Below are 15,610 nucleotides of genomic sequence, written 5' to 3'. Positions count from 1 at the left end.
GTAGTAGGGATAAACCAGGTAATTACAGGCCAATGAGTCTAACAAAAGTGGTTGGGAAACTACTGGAAAAAACTCTGAGGGACAAGATTAATCTCCACTTGGAGAGCTAGTGATTAATCAAGGATAGTCAGCATGGCTTTGTTAGGGGAAGATCATGTCTAACAAATTTGACTGAACTTTTCGAGGAGGTGACTAGGTGTATGAGGGTAAAGCAGTTGATATCGTCTATACGGACATAAGTAAGGCTTTTGATAAAGTCCCGCATAGGAGATTGGTCAAGAACGTAAGAGCCTATGGGATCCAGGGCAATTTGGCAAATTGGATCCAAAATTGGCTTAGTGGCAGGAGGCAGAGGGTGATGGTCAAGGGTTGTTTTTGCGTCTCAGCTCATTTGCTGCTGAAACCCTCACTCATGCCTTCATTACCTCTATACGTGAATATTCCAATGCACTCCTGGCTAGTCTCCCACATTCTACCCTCCGTAAACTTGAGGTCATCCAAAGCTCTGCTGCCCGTGTCTCAACTCGCACTAAGTACTGCTCACCTATCATCCCTGTGCTTGCTGATCTACCTTGGCTCCTGGTCAAGCAATGTATTGATGTTAAAATTATCATTCTTGTTTTCAAATCCCTCTGTGGCCTCTGCCTTCCCCATCTCTAATCTCCTTCTGAAACGAGGAATTAAGAGGGCTAAAAGGGGTCATGAAATATCTTTAGCAAACAGGGTTAAGGAAAATCCCAAAGCCTTTTATTCATATATAAGGAGCAAGAGGGTAACTAGAGAAAGGATTGGCCCACTCAAGGACAAAGGAGGAAAGTTATGCGTGGAGTCAGAGAAAATGGGTGAGATTCTAAACGAGTACTTTGCATCGGTATTCACTGAGGAGAGGGACATGACGGATGTTGAGGTTAGGGACAGATGTTTGATTACTCTAGGTCAAGTCGGCATAAGGAGGGAGGAAGTGTTGGGTATTCTAAAAGGCATTAAGGTGGACAAGTCCCCAGGTCCGGATGGGATCCATCCCAGGTTACTGAGGGAAGCGAGAGAGGAAATAGCTGGGGCCTTAACAGATATCTTTGCAGCATCCTTAAACACGGGTGAGGTCCCGGAGGACTGGAGAATTGCTAATGTTGTCCCCTTGTTTAAGAAGGGTAGCAGGGATAATCCAGGTAATTATAGACCGGTGAGCCTGACGTCAGTGGTAGGGAAGCTGCTGGAGAAGATACTGAGGGATAGGATCTATTCCCATTTGGAAGAAAATGGGCTTATCAGTGATAGGCAACATGGTTTTGTGCAGGGAAGGTCATGTCTTACCAACTTAATAGAATTCTTTGAGGAAGTGACAAAGTTGATTGATGAGGGAAGGGCTGTAGATGTCATATAAATGGACTTCAGTAAGGCGTTTGATAAGGTTCCCCATGGTAGGCTGATGGAGAAAGTGAAGTCGCATGGGGTCCAGGGTGTACTAGCTAGATGGATAAAGAACTGGCTGGGCAACAGGAGACAGAGAGTAGCAGTGGAAGGGAGTTTCTCAAAATGGAGACGTGTGACCAGTGGTGTTCCACAGGGATCCGTGCTGGGACCACTGTTTGTGATATACATCAATGATTTGGAGGAAAGTATAGGTGGTCTGATTAGCAAGTTTGCAGACGACACTAAGATTGGTGGAGTAGCAGATAGTGAAGGGGACTGTCAGAGAATACAGCAGAATATAGATAGATTGGAGAGTTGGGCAGAGAAATGGCAGATGGAGTTCAATCAGGGCAAATGCGAGGTGATGCATTTTGGAAGATCCAATTCAAGAGTGAATTATACAGTAAATGGAAAAGTCCTGGGGAAAATTGATGTACAGAGAGATTTGGGTGTTCAGGTCCATTGTTCCCTGAAGGTGGCAACGCAGGTCAATAGAGTGGTCAAGAAGGCATACGGCATGCTTTCCTTCATCGGACGGGGTATTGAGTACAAGGGTTGGCAGGTCATGTTACAGTTGTATAAGACTTTGGTTCGGCCACATTTGGAATACTGCGTGCAGATCTGGTCGCCACATTACCAAAAGGATGTGGATGCTTTGGAGAGGGTGCAGAGGAGGTTCACCAGGATGTTGCCTGGTATGGAGGGCGCTAGCTATGAAGAGAGGTTGAGCAGATTAGGATTATTTTCATTAGAAAGACGGAGGTTGAGGGGGGACCTGATTGAGGTGTACAAAATCATGAGAGGTATAGACAGGGTGGATAGCAAGAAGCTTTTACCCCAGAGTGGGCGATTCAATTACTAGGGGTCACGAGTTCAAAGTGAGAGGGGTAAAGTTTAGGGGGGATATGCGTGGAAAGTTCTTTACGCAGAGGGTGGTGGGTGCCTGGAATGCGTTGCCAGCGGAGGTGGTAGACGCGGGCACGATAGCGTCTTTTAAGATGTATCTAGACAGATACATGAACGGGCAGGAAGCAAAGAGATACAGACCCTTAGAAAATAGGCGACATGTTTAGATAGAGGATCTGGATCGGCGCAGGCTTGGAGGGCCGAAGGGCCTGTTCCTGTGCTGTAATTTTCTTTGTTCTTGTTCTCCTTCAGCCCCGGAAACCTCCTAGATATATGCACTCACTTAATTCTGGCCTCTTGAGCATCCCCAATTTTAATTACTCCATCACTGGTGACTGCGCCTTCAGTTGCCTAGGCCCTAAGTTCTGAAATACTCTCCCTACACACCTCTCTACCTCACTTTCCTCCTTTAAAGCATTCCTTAAAACCTCTTTGACCAAGCTTTTGGTCATCTGACTGAATACCTTATGTGGCTTGGTGTCATATTTTGTTTTTTTATAGCTGCTGTGAAGTGCCTTAGGAACCTTTATTACGTTAAAGGTGCTATATAAACATATGTTGTTGGAAGAAAGTGTAGGACTTTTGTCAAAATTACAAATAAAAATAAAAATCAGAAGTTTTCAGAGTCACAAGCTATCATAGGAAATATATCACCAGCAAGATTTCATATTTGCCTCTTTGGATGTGCTAGATACAGTACTTTGATTATTCTGGAGGGTCCAGGCAGAATTAACTTCTGTTTATTTATTTTTTTAGACATACACTCTTCTACAGCTGTGTCCTCCGTCTCCTGTGTTTGAATTCTTGACCTGCTACAATGTCATGCAGCCTCTATTGCTTATCACCCTAACTGTATCCACGTGACCTCCTTAGTTTGAACTTATTCAAGAAGGTGCTCGAGACCACTGGAGTTCAAACCTCTAGTTTGTTGTTGGATTAAAGTGGGTAGAAATACAATTATTAACCCAAGTGTGTTTCAATAATCCATGTAAATTCAGTTCCCTCCTTTGCACAGTAACTTCTCCAAACCAGTTTCCTCTGATGGGAGTCAAAAGCATTCATTGTTGAAGCAAACATATTTTAAAAATAGAAGAAAAAGATAAAAAAAGATGTATTAAAGTTAATTTATTTCTTTCCAATTAAGATTTTGAAGCAGTGGTGATGGTGAGACCTCTTTCGTAAAGTTTACATATAGTACAAGGTGCTAAGAACACAAATATATCAAAAAATTCAGCTAATATAAAGTCATACCTCACGTTCTTCCTCTTGTTCTTTTCTAAGCTGTTCTTGACGCACCTGCTCTGCTATTTCTCTTTCCTGTGCTTCTCTCTGATTTATAAACAAAAAATAAATTTGGAATTTCAATAGATTAAATTAACAGCAATAAAATATCACTTTTATCTTTTCAAATTCTTTCTGATTTATAGAGCACAAAAGGTAGATATTCCTTGATAACATTTTTAATTTACTTAATGTGTATACTTTTCTAATGCAAAAAGATAGTGTCCTCTTGATTGCACCGTGTGTTTGAAAGTAGTGCTAAAAAAGCCCAAAGCTGAAACAGTGGAGAGCAGCTTCCATTAAAGCCAGACACATGAACAACTTTTATTTTTATACTGCTTTAACATAGTTAAAGGTCTCAAGGTGGTTCACAAAAGCATTATCAAATAAAACGTGACACAGAGCCACATATTAGGATTGCTAACCAAAAGCTTGGTCATAGAGGAAGTTTTGAGGAGTGCCTTAAATGAGGAGAGCTCAAGAGGTTTAGTAAGGGAATTCCAGAGCTTAAGGCCTAGGCAGCTGAAGGCACGGTCGCCAATGGTGGAGCAATTAAAATCGGGATGCACAAGAGGCCAGAATTGGAGAAGAGCACAGAGATTTTGGAGGGCTGTAGGAGTTTGAGAGATAGGGAGGGACAAAGCCACGAAGGATTTGAAAACAAGGATGAGAAATAAAACAAAACGGAGGCATTGCTGGATCGGGAGCCCATCTAGGTCAGTGAGCCCAGGGATGATGGCCGAATGGGACGCACACCAATTATTTATCCTAACTGTGTCATGGACAATTTACTTTGTTTCGATGCAACCAATTTGACAACGTTTCAGACAAATTAACTCTTGCTGCAGGTACGTTTCCTAGTTGGCAGCCATGCCAACTTTTTGCCACAAAAGTGGTTTTGAAAAGATCCTTTGGAGTTGGTTTTCAGCCCAGTCAGAAGCCAAATTTTCTGGTGTGGATACCTCCTCCAAAATGACAGATGGAAAATGGGAGACTGAGGAAAAGATTTAGAAAAGTTAAATAGTGCACACACAGGATGTCTTTGATCAAGGCAGTCTGAGTACAGAGTGAAGAATAGAAGCCAGATTGAAGGGATTCATAACTAGGGGTGGAGAGGGAGGTGAATATAGAGTTGGGGTAGAGATGCTACTTTCCAGAACCTGAGAGGTAAGGAATGCTGGAGATTGGCTGGCAGTTGGAGAGGGCACAGAGTTTCAGGGTAAACTTTTGTGTTTGTTATCATTGTACAGAAGTTAAGATCCAAGTACCTATTAGTGCAATATTAGGGTATATTTCAGTGTTAGACCAGGAAAACTGAAATAATCGCTGAACCTACCAGTATTTGAAGGTTTTAGGAGCCTGATGTCTTTTTAATGGTCCCCAGTAATATCTTGTTCAGTAATTGCAATACAATAAATCTAAGTTGCTGCACCTTTCACTGAATTGTGAAATGAAGAATAAATGACAAAAAGCTGCAAAGATTTCAACACATTCTTGAATCAAGAGCACTAAATCACTTAAGTCACATGCTCAAAGCACAAGCTTTAAAATGTTTGCCCCAAAACCCTGTTAAACTTGGATCAAAATGAAGGTGTTTTGCTTTTAAACAAGGAACTAAATTGGAACTTTATTTTTGATTCAAGAACACTCTTCATATCTGTTTCTGCACCCAGTAAATACTTCGAGCCAAAAAACAGCAATTACATTTATGAAAACTTTGAAAATATCAAACTGATCTTTTAAAAAGGAATATGGTGTTTCTTTTATTCATTCTTGGACTGTGAGCATCACTGGCAAGGCCAGCATTTATTGTCCATCCCTAAATGCTGGCATTGCCAGTGATGTTCACATCCCAAGAATGAACAAACAAAAAAAATTCTTTTTAAAAGACCTCTCTAAAATTTTGTTTTTAGGTGATAAATAAATCACCTTTCAACATGTTTTAAAGCCTATTTTTAAAAATGTGAAGTCAGTCTAAAAAGAAGCAATATTGTAAAAGTTTGTAACTGGACACTCTGACTGATAGTCTGACATTCTGCTACTTAAAATACTGAACCACATCTCTCCTGGCAGAATAAAGTTTGCGCCACCGTGGAGGTCAACCTGACATTGTTCAAAAAATAGTGAAGATCTTAAATCCAGTTGAAATGTAACCATACCAGATATCATTAAAATGGATAATAAACAGGTGTGAACAAACCTTAGCTCGATCTGCTTCTAGAGAAACCCTGTATGCCTCATCTTGTTCTCGTTTCACCCTTTCTCTTGCTTCACGTTCATCCTTACAAAAGTAACACGATCAAAATTAGTGGTAACCAAAGCATACTTTATTTAAAATCCTTCAGTAATATGCAATGTTCACTAACTCCAGTTTGCTGTGTGGCTGGCCTGTTGCACTGTGCAGTCCCTTTCAGATTGATTTGCAGCTGTGCATGCATACGTTTTAAAGGGAACATTGTTTGTGCACGGCCTGTTTGTCTCCTGCACAGTACATTCCTGATTGCTGCACGACCCCGCACCAATGCAGCTTATGAGGAGCACTAGTCCTATGGGTCTGTGCAGGGATTTGTGCACAATTTAATCTCTCAGTTTGCTGTCACTTTTAAATGATTAGAAATACAGAGTTACAATGTAATATGTTATAGCAGATCCACTACTAATTGACACAGCTAGAATACCACAGATATTCTCTGGATGAAATTAATATCAAAACTCCCACACAGCATGAGTGCTATTCTGTAATTACTGTGGTTCTCTTGTGTCCAGGAAACATTCAACTTCATTATGACTGTGACATAATGCCAAATGGAAATATTAATTTCATCATATGGAACTTTGCCTGAGACATTTACTGGACTTTGCTACAAATAACTTTTAAAACAGAACAAGTAGCAGCCATGATGGCCAAGTACAATTTGCATATGAACAAACCAAAGAATTAGGCTGGAGACAGATGTGATTACTCAGCTTAGTCAGAAAAATAAGGTGCTCCCTGATTCACTTATCTGGGATAACCTTGCCTTTGGCATGGTTAACCATACCACTCTCCGCAGCCTCTCCACCATTGTCTCTGAGTGGGACTGCCCGCGTCTCATTCCATTCTTGCCTATCAGTTCATAGCCAAAGAATCACATACAATGGCTTCTCTTATCACTCAAAGGTATATCCTTGAACCCCTCCTGCTTCTCATCTACATGCTGCTCCTTGGCGACATCATCTGAAGAAATGGCATCAAGTTCTATATGTATACTGACAACAACCAGCTCTACATGACCACCATTTCTCAGCGCATCCACAGCCTGTGTTATCAGCCTGCTTGTCCAACATCCGGTCTTGGATGAGTTACAATTTCTTCCAATTAACCAAAACTTGCATTTATATAGCGCCTTTAATGCCATAAAATACCCCAAATGGGTTCACAGGAGGATTATCAAATAGAATTTGACACCGAGCCACATAAAGAGGTATTAGCGCAGAAAGAGGTAGGTTTTAAGGAGCATCTTAAAGGAGGAAAGAATGGTACAGAGGGAGAGAAGTTTAGGGAGGGAATTCCAGAGCTTAGAGCTTCGGCAGCTGAAGGACCAGCTGCCAACAGTGGAGTGATTAAAATCAGGGATGTACAAGAGGGCAAAATTGGAGCAGTGCAGATATCTTGGGGAGGGTTGTAGGGCTTGAAGACCGTAGCTATTGCCTTCAGCCTCTACTACAAATTCTGTTACCTTGCCACCAATTCCATCCCCTTCCTTCGTCACTGTCACAAGCTGAACCAGACTTTTGCAAGCTTGGTGTCTTATATGACCCTGAGCTGAGCTGCGCTGCTAAATACCACATCCTCTCCATCACTAGGACTGTCTATTTTGACCTCTGTAACCTCGCCTGTCTGCCTCTGCCCCAGTTTTTCTGCTGCTGAAACTCTTATCCATGCTTTTGTTACCTCTAGATTCGACTATTCCAAAACTCTCCTGGCCAGCATCTAATCTTCCATCCTCCACAAACTTCACTTAATTTAAACTTCTTGCTGCCCGTATGCTAACCTGCACCAAGTCTCGCTCATCTATCCATCCCTATGCTCTATGACCTACATTGACTCCCAGCACACGAACGCCTAAATTAAAAAATTATCATGTTCAAATCCCTCTATGGCCTCACCTTTATCTCTAACATCTCCAACTCTCCAAGAACTTCCAACTCTGAAGTCTTGTGCTCCCCCACTCTCTTCGCTCCACCACTGGCAATGTCTTCAGCCATCTAAGCCCTAAGCTCTGGAATTACCTCCCTAAAATCCTCCAAGTCTCCACCGCTCTGTCCTACATTAAAATCCTCCTTAAAATTACCTTTCTGACTAAGACTTTAGTCATCCATTATAATAGCTCTAATTTTTGTCTGCTCCCGTGAAGCATCTTGAAATGTTTTCTTATAGAAATGCAAGTTGTTGTATGTCCATGCTTTAGTACCATTATAGACCAATAAAGTAATTAGATTTAGATATACAGCACTGAAACAAGCCCTTCGGCCCACCGAGTCTGTGCCGACCATTAACCACCCATTTATACTAATCCTGCACTAATCCCATATTCCTACCACATCCTCACCTGTCCCTATACCTCCCTACCACCTACCTATACTAGTGGCAATTTATAATGGCCAATTCACCTATCAACCTGCAAGTCTTTTGGCGGTGGGAGGAAACCAGAGCACCCGGAGAAAACCCACGCAGACACAGGGAGAACTTGCAAACTCCACACAGGCAGTACCCAGATTTGAACCCGGGTCGCTGGAGCTGTGAGGCTGTGGTGCTAACCACTGCGCCGCCCCAAATTAGAAATAGGTCAAGAGCTGATTCCTGACCGAACGAACAAACATTTATAGCTACGTTATTGTTTAATCATGATATTCTTAAGTATGAATGCAAAACTCCTTTTCAACTGTTGGCTATTTAGTTTCTAAGGTACTTAGAGCTTACATGAGTTGAAGAAGTGAACTGTAGTCTACAGATTGGCTTTCCATAACCTTCAAAATGATTCATCTGCACTGAGAAATTACCTGACATTTAACTCTCAGCTTTTTGTAATAGCTTTTGCATAAGGCCAACTTTTTTCCTTATAAGAAAATTACCATAAGATTAACATAGAATTTGCTTTTGCCGTTTAAAACAATACTAGACATGCTACATTGTAATGGAATAGGTATACTTCAACAGTTAAACATAATGAAACTTGTTCATAACATTCTCTTCTTCTTCGGCCTCCTTGTCTCGAGACAATGGGTAAGTGCCTAGAGGTGGTCAGTGGTTTGTGGAGCAGCACCTGGAGTGGCAACAAAGGCCAATTCTAAAGTGACAGACTCTTCCACAGGGGCTGCAGATAAAATTGGTTGTCGGGGCTGTTACACAGTTGGCTCTCTCCTTGCACTTCTGTCTTTTTTCCTGCCAACTGCTCTTTGACTCGCCACTCTTTAGCCCCGCCTTTATGGCTATCCGCCAGCTCTGGCAATCGCTGGCAACTGACTCCCACGACTTGTGGTCAATGTCACAGGACTTCAAGTCGCGTTTGCAGACGTCTTTAAAGCGGAGACATGGACAGCCGGTGGGTCTGATGCCAGTGACGAGCTCACTGTACAATGTGTCCTTAGGGATCCTGCCATCTTCCATGCGGCTCACATGGCCAAGCCATCTCAAGCGCCGCTGGCTCAGTAGGGCGTATATGCTGGGGATGTTGGCCGCCTCGAGGACTTCTGCGTTGGAGATACGGTCCTGCCACCTGATGCCAAGGATTCTCCGGAGGCAGCGAAGATGGAATGAGTTGAGATGCCGCTCTTGGCTGACATACGTTGTCCAGACCTCGCTGCCATAGAGCAAGGTACTGAGGACACAGGCTTGAAACACTCGGACTTTTGTGTTCCGTGTCAGTGCGCCATTTTCCCACACCCACTTGGCCAGTCTGGACATAGCAGCGGATGCCTTTCCCATGCGCTTGTTGATTTCTGAATCGAGAGACAGGTTACTGGTGATAGTTGAGCCTAGGTAGGTGAACTCTTGAACTACTTCCAGAGCGTGGTCACCGATATTGATGGATGGAGCATTTCTGATGTCCTGTACCACGATATTCTTTTTTTTCAGGCTGATGGTTAGGCCAAATTCGTTGCAGGCAGCCGCAATCCTGTCGATGAGTCTCTGCAGACGCTCTTCTGTGTGGGATGTTAATGCAGCATCATCAGCAAAGAGGAGTTCACTGTTGAGCTATTTCCATACTTTGGTCTTCGCTCTAAGACAGGCAATGTTGAACAACACTAAAATAAAAGGAAAATACTGCGGATGCTAGAAATCTGAAATAAAAACAAGAAATGCTGGAAATACTCAGCAGGTCTGGCAGCATCTGTGGAGAGAGAAGCAGAGTTAACATTTCAGGTCAGTGACCCTTCTTCAGAACTGGAAAATATTAGAAATGTAAAAGGTTATAAGCAAGTAAAGTGGGGCTGGGGCAAGAGATAACGGAGAAGGTGTAAATAGGACAAGGTCACAGAACCGCTGACCAGAAGGTCGTGGAGCAAAGGCAAACAATGTGTTAATGGTGTGTTGAAAGACAAAGCATTAGTACAGACCCTGCCATCTGATCTTGTCTGGAGGAAAATTCCTTCTTCTGAAGACTTGAACGCATGTGAGAGCAGCAGTGAGAAGATTCCAAACAGTGTGGATGCGAGAACACAGTCCTGTTTCACGCCGCTCAGGATAGGAAAGGGGTCTGATGAGGCATCACTATGCTGAATTGTGCCTTTCATATTGTCATGGAATGAGGTGATGATACTTAGTAGCTTTGGTGGACATCCGATCTTTGCTGGTAGTCTGAAGAGACCACGTCTGTTGACGAGGTCAAAGGCTTTGGTGAGATCGATGAAAGCCATGTGGAGGGGCATCTGTTGTTCGTGGCATTTCTCCTGTAGCTGGCGAAGGGAGAACAGCATGTCAATGGTGGATCTCTCTGCTCGAAAGCCACACTGTGCCTCAGGGTAGACACGCTCAGCCAGTTTCTGGAGTCTGTTTAAAATGACTCGAGCGAAGACTTTCCCCACTATGCTGAGCAGGGAGATTCCACGGTAGTTGTTGCAGTCACCGCGGTCATCCTTGTTCTTATAGAGGGTGATAATATTGGCATCGTGCATGTCCTGTGGTACTGCTCCCTCAACCCAGCACAGGCAAAGCAGTTTATGGAGTGCTGAGAGTATAGCAGGCTTTGCACTCTTGATTATTTCAGGGGTAATGCTGTCCTTTCCAGGGGCTTTTCCACCAGCTAGAGAATCAATGGCATCACTGAGTTCCGATTTTGTTGGCTGTTCGTCCAGCTCATCCATGACTGGCAGAGACTGGGCTGCGTTGAGGGCGGTATCAGTGACAACATTTTCCCTGAAGTACAGTTCTAGGTAGTGCTCCACCCAGCGGTCCATTTGCTTGCGTTGGTCAGTGATTGTGTCCCCTGATTTAGACTTGAGGGGGGGGCGATCTTCTTGATGGTTGGCCCAAAAGCTCTGATAATGCCATCATACATTCCTCTGATGTTTCCGGTGTCGGAGGCCAGCTGATACGACTGCATAGGTGTTTCCAGTAGTCATTTGCACAGCGCCTGGCTGTTCTTTGTGCAGCGCTTCTGGCTACTTTAAGTGCTCCAGATGTTAGTTCGCTGGGGGCTTTCTTGTAGTTCAACAGTGCAGTGCGCTTAGTGGCTATGACAGGTTCCAGCTCTTCAAAGTGAGATTGAAACCAGTCTGCATTCTGCTTCTCAAGTTTGCCAAAGGTGGTCATTGCTGAGTCATAGATGGCGTCTCTGATGTGGGCACACTTCGTCTCTGCATCCCCTGCAGGAGTGTTTTGAAGGGCTTTTGCAAGTGAATTTAGAAACTTATGTAACAGCTGTGGATAAGAAATTCTGTAGTGTTGATGCGTGGGCGGCCCTTCTGCTTGGAGTGATGTAGCTTCTTTGGTTTGAGTCTAACTTTGCTGCACACCAGGGAGTGGTCGGTGTCGCAGTCCGCATTGTGGAAGCTGCATGTGATTTGGACACTGTTTATAGAGGCTCGCCTTGTGACGATGAGGTCCAGCTGGTGCCAACGACGTGATCTTGGGTGTCTCCATGAAACCTGGTGATAGGGTTTAGTATGAAAAAATGAGTTGGTGATGCAGAGGTTGTGATAGGTACACAACTCCAGCAGTCTCTGTCCATTCTCGTTCATCCTTCTGATGCCATAGTGACCAAGGCAGGAGGGCCATGAGTCATGGTCGGCCCCAACCCTGGCGTTAAAGTCCCTCAGCAGGAACAAATGTTCGGTATTAGGAATGATACTAATGATATTATGGCGTTCCTCGTAGAACTGGTCTTTAACTTCAGGTGGGGAGCAGAGTGTTGGAACACAGATGCTGAGTAGGTGTACTGGGCCAGAGGCGGTGAGCAGTCAGATGGACAGTATGCGTTCTGAGCCATTTGAAGGAGGCTCTATCATACTGAACAAAGAGTTTCTGATGGCAAAGCCATCTGTCATGGTTCTTCAGGAATAACATTCTACATCTTAAATACCTGTTCTCTTTTCACTTATTTCATATTTACCTTCCACAAGTAAGCCAAGAATACAAATGAGTGCTTAGTCTCGAGATGTTGGTGTTCAAATTGTTTTGACACTTTAGTGACAAAAATGGAATTCAAAAAATTACACAAATCACAAAACTCTGTCTAAGACTGTAGGAAACAATATAATTTTCCATGCTAACACCAGCCATTTTAAAAATCCATCTTAACTGCAAAGGAAGAAAATCTAAACAAAGGCAATAAAAGGACAGGGACAGGAATGCTCATTGTGTAGCTCCAATAAACCATATTGCAGACTATAACAGACAAGACACAACACCTTTTATATGGCAGTGCTGAGCAAGAATAAGCCGAAATGTTATGTTCCCATTAGCTTCTGGTTTCATATGAAAGAAATTAGACTTTTAAAATTGAATTAAGTATAATAGGTAATCAGTATCTAGCTTAACATTTAAATTAAAGAAGGGCTGTTTTTAAAACAAATAAAATAAATAAATTGTAAACCATAACAATGACAAAGGCATAAACTAGAAATACTGTGAAATATAATTTCAACTCTTTGAAGAAGATGGAACAAAATAAAAATGGCTCAAAAAATAATGAAAGTCAGCAACAGTGGAGATACAGTTAAGCTTCAACATTGATTATACATTGCAAAGACATTAACTGGTTTTTTAGATTAGATTAGAGATACAGCACTGAAACAGGCCCTTCGGCCCACCGAGTCTGTGCCGAACATCAACCACCCATTTATACTAATCCTACACTAATCCCATATTCCTACCAAACATCCCCACCTGTCCCTATATTTCCCTACCACCTACCTATACTAGTGACAATTTATAATGGCCAATTTACCTATCAACCTGCAAGTCTTTTTTGGCTTGTGGGAGGAAACCGGAGCACCCGGAGAAAACCCACGCAGACACAGGGAGAACTTGCAAACTCCACACAGGCAGTACCCGGAATCGAACCCGGGTCCCTGGAGCTGTGAGGCTGCGATGTTAACCACTGCGCCACTGTGCTGCCCACTCAGTCCTAATGCACAGATCTTTTAATTATGCTGAAAGCATAATTAAACAATATTTGTAATATTGTGAACAATATTTGCGAACAATATGGCTGTCACATTTCTAAATAAACAGTTTTAATTTTTTTTTTTAAAAAAGGGTTTTGCGATTTACAGGAATCTTAGTAGTATTACCTCTTAGCCATGGGATTTTTAAAAAATTTGTTCAGGCGATGTGGGCATTACTGGCTATGCCAGCATTTATTGCCCATCCCTAATTGCCCTTGAGAAGGTGGTGGTGAGCTGCCTTCTTGAACCACCGTAGTCCTTGGGGTGTAGGTACACCAACAGTGCTGTTCGTAAGGGAGTTCCAGGATTTTGGCCCAGCGACAGTGAAGGAAAGGCAATATAGTTCCAAGTCAGGGTGGTGTGGGCTTGGGAGGGAACATGCAGGTGGTGGTGTTCCCAGGCATCTGCTGCCCTTGTCCTTCTAGGTGGTAGAGGTCGTGAGTTTGGAAGGGGCTGTAGAAGGAGCCTTGGCGAGTTGCTGTAATGCATCTTGAAGGTAGTGGATGGGGTGCCAATCAAGCAGGTTGCTTTGTTCTGGATGATGTCGAGCTTGAATGTTGTTGAAGTTGCACCCATCCAGGCAAATGAAGAGTATTCTTCACACTCCTGACTTATGCCTTGTAGATGGTGGACAGACATTGGGGAGTCAGGAAGTGAGTTACTCGTTGCAGAATTCTCAGCCTCTGACCTGCTGTTGTAGGCACAACATCTATGTGGCTGGTCCAGTTCAGTTTCTGGTCAATGGTGACCCCATCGATAGCGGGGGATTCAGCGATGGTAATGCCATTGAACGTCAAGGGGAGATGTTTAGATTCTCTCTTGCTTGAGATGGTCATTGCCTGGCCCTTGTGTGGCGCAAAAGTTACTTCTCACTTAGCCCAAGCCTGGATGTTGTCCAGGTCTTCCTGCAAATGGACATGGGAGCTTCAGTGTGAGTCATCATGAATGGTGCTGGACAGCTGAACATTGCACAATCAGTAAACATCTCCACTTCTGACCTTATGATGGAGGGAAGGTCATTGATGAAGCAGCTGAAGATGGTTGGGCCTAGGACACTACACTGAGGAACTCCTGCAGTGATGTCCTGGAGCTGAGATGATCGACCTCCAACAACCACAACCATCTTCCTTTGTGCTAGGTATGACTCCAACCAGCGGAGAGTTTGCCCCGATTCCCATTGACTCCAGTTTTGCTCAGGCTCCTTGATGCCATACCCGGTCAAATGCTGCCTTGATGTCAAGGACAGTCACTCTCACCTTACATCTGGGGTTCAGCTTCTGTCCATGCTTGAACCAAGGCTGTACTGAGGTCAGGAGCTGAGTGGCCCTGGGGGAACCCAAACAGAGCGTCAGTGAGCAGATTATTGCTGAAAGTGCCGCTTGATAGCATTGTCGACGATCCCTTCAATCACTTTGCTGATGATTGAGAGTGGACTTGGGTGGTAACTGGCCAGGTCGGATTTGTCCTGCATTTTGTGCACAGGACATCTATGGGCAATTTTCCACATTGCCGGGTAGATGCTAGTGCTGTTGCTGTACTGGAACAGCTTGGCTAGGGGCGCGGCTAGTTCTGGAGCACAAGTCTCCAGTACAGTTGCCAGAAGGTTGTCAGGGCCCTTAGCAGTAGTCCTTTCTTGATATCACGTGGAGTGAATCGGATTGGCTGAAGACTGGCATCTGTGATGATGGGGACTTCTGGAGGAGGCCGAGATGGATCCTCGACTCAGCACTTCCGGTTGAAGATGGACACAAATGTTTCAGCCTTATCTTTTGCACTGATGTGCCGGGCTCCCCCATCATTGAGGATGAGGATGTTTGTGGAGCCTCCTCCTCCTGTCAGTTGTTTAATTGTCCAACACCATTCACGACTGGATGTGGCAGGACTGCAGAACTTAGATCTGATCCGTTGTTTGTGGGATCGCTTAGCCCTGTGTATCGCATGCTGCTTCCGCTGCTTAGCATGCAAGTAGTCCTTTGTTATAGCTTCACCAGGTTGACACCTAATTTTTAGGCATGCCCTCCTGCACGCTTCATTGAACCAGGGTTGGTCTCCCGGCTTGATGGTAATGCTAGAGTGGGGAATATGCCAGCCCATGAGGTTACAGATTGTGGTTGTATACAATTCTGCTGCTGCTGATGGCCTGCAGTGGCCTTATGGATGCCCAGTTTTGCGTTGCTAGATCTATTCAAAATCTATCCCATTTAGCATGGTGGTAGTGCCACACAATACGATGGCAGGTATCCTCAGTGTGAAGACAGGACTTCATCTCCACAAGGACTGTGTGGTGGTCACTCCTACCAATACTGCCATGGACAGATGCACTGTGACAGGTAGAGTGGTGAGGTTGAGGTCAAGTATG

At 43.9% G+C, this 15,610-nt stretch overlaps 1 protein-coding gene across 1 annotated transcript in view; it reads right to left on the bottom strand.

Moving 5' to 3' along the window:
* The window catches only part of faf1 (Fas (TNFRSF6) associated factor 1), a 552,776-nt gene that overhangs the window by 79,207 nt on the left and 457,959 nt on the right, over window positions 1-15,610 (bottom strand). The window contains exons 16-17 of the mRNA XM_068037154.1: window positions 5,801-5,881; window positions 3,571-3,648 (exon numbers count right to left, since the gene is read on the bottom strand). Coding sequence (XP_067893255.1) covers window positions 3,571-3,648; window positions 5,801-5,881 — 159 coding nt within the window. The remainder of the gene's footprint in view (window positions 1-3,570; window positions 3,649-5,800; window positions 5,882-15,610) is intronic.

Source organism: Heterodontus francisci, chromosome 8, assembly GCF_036365525.1.
Source record: "Heterodontus francisci isolate sHetFra1 chromosome 8, sHetFra1.hap1, whole genome shotgun sequence".
Taxonomy (NCBI): Eukaryota; Metazoa; Chordata; class Chondrichthyes; order Heterodontiformes; family Heterodontidae; genus Heterodontus; species Heterodontus francisci.
The sequence above is the reverse complement of the archived record's forward strand: the minus strand, read 5'-3'. Positions and strand labels throughout refer to the sequence as shown.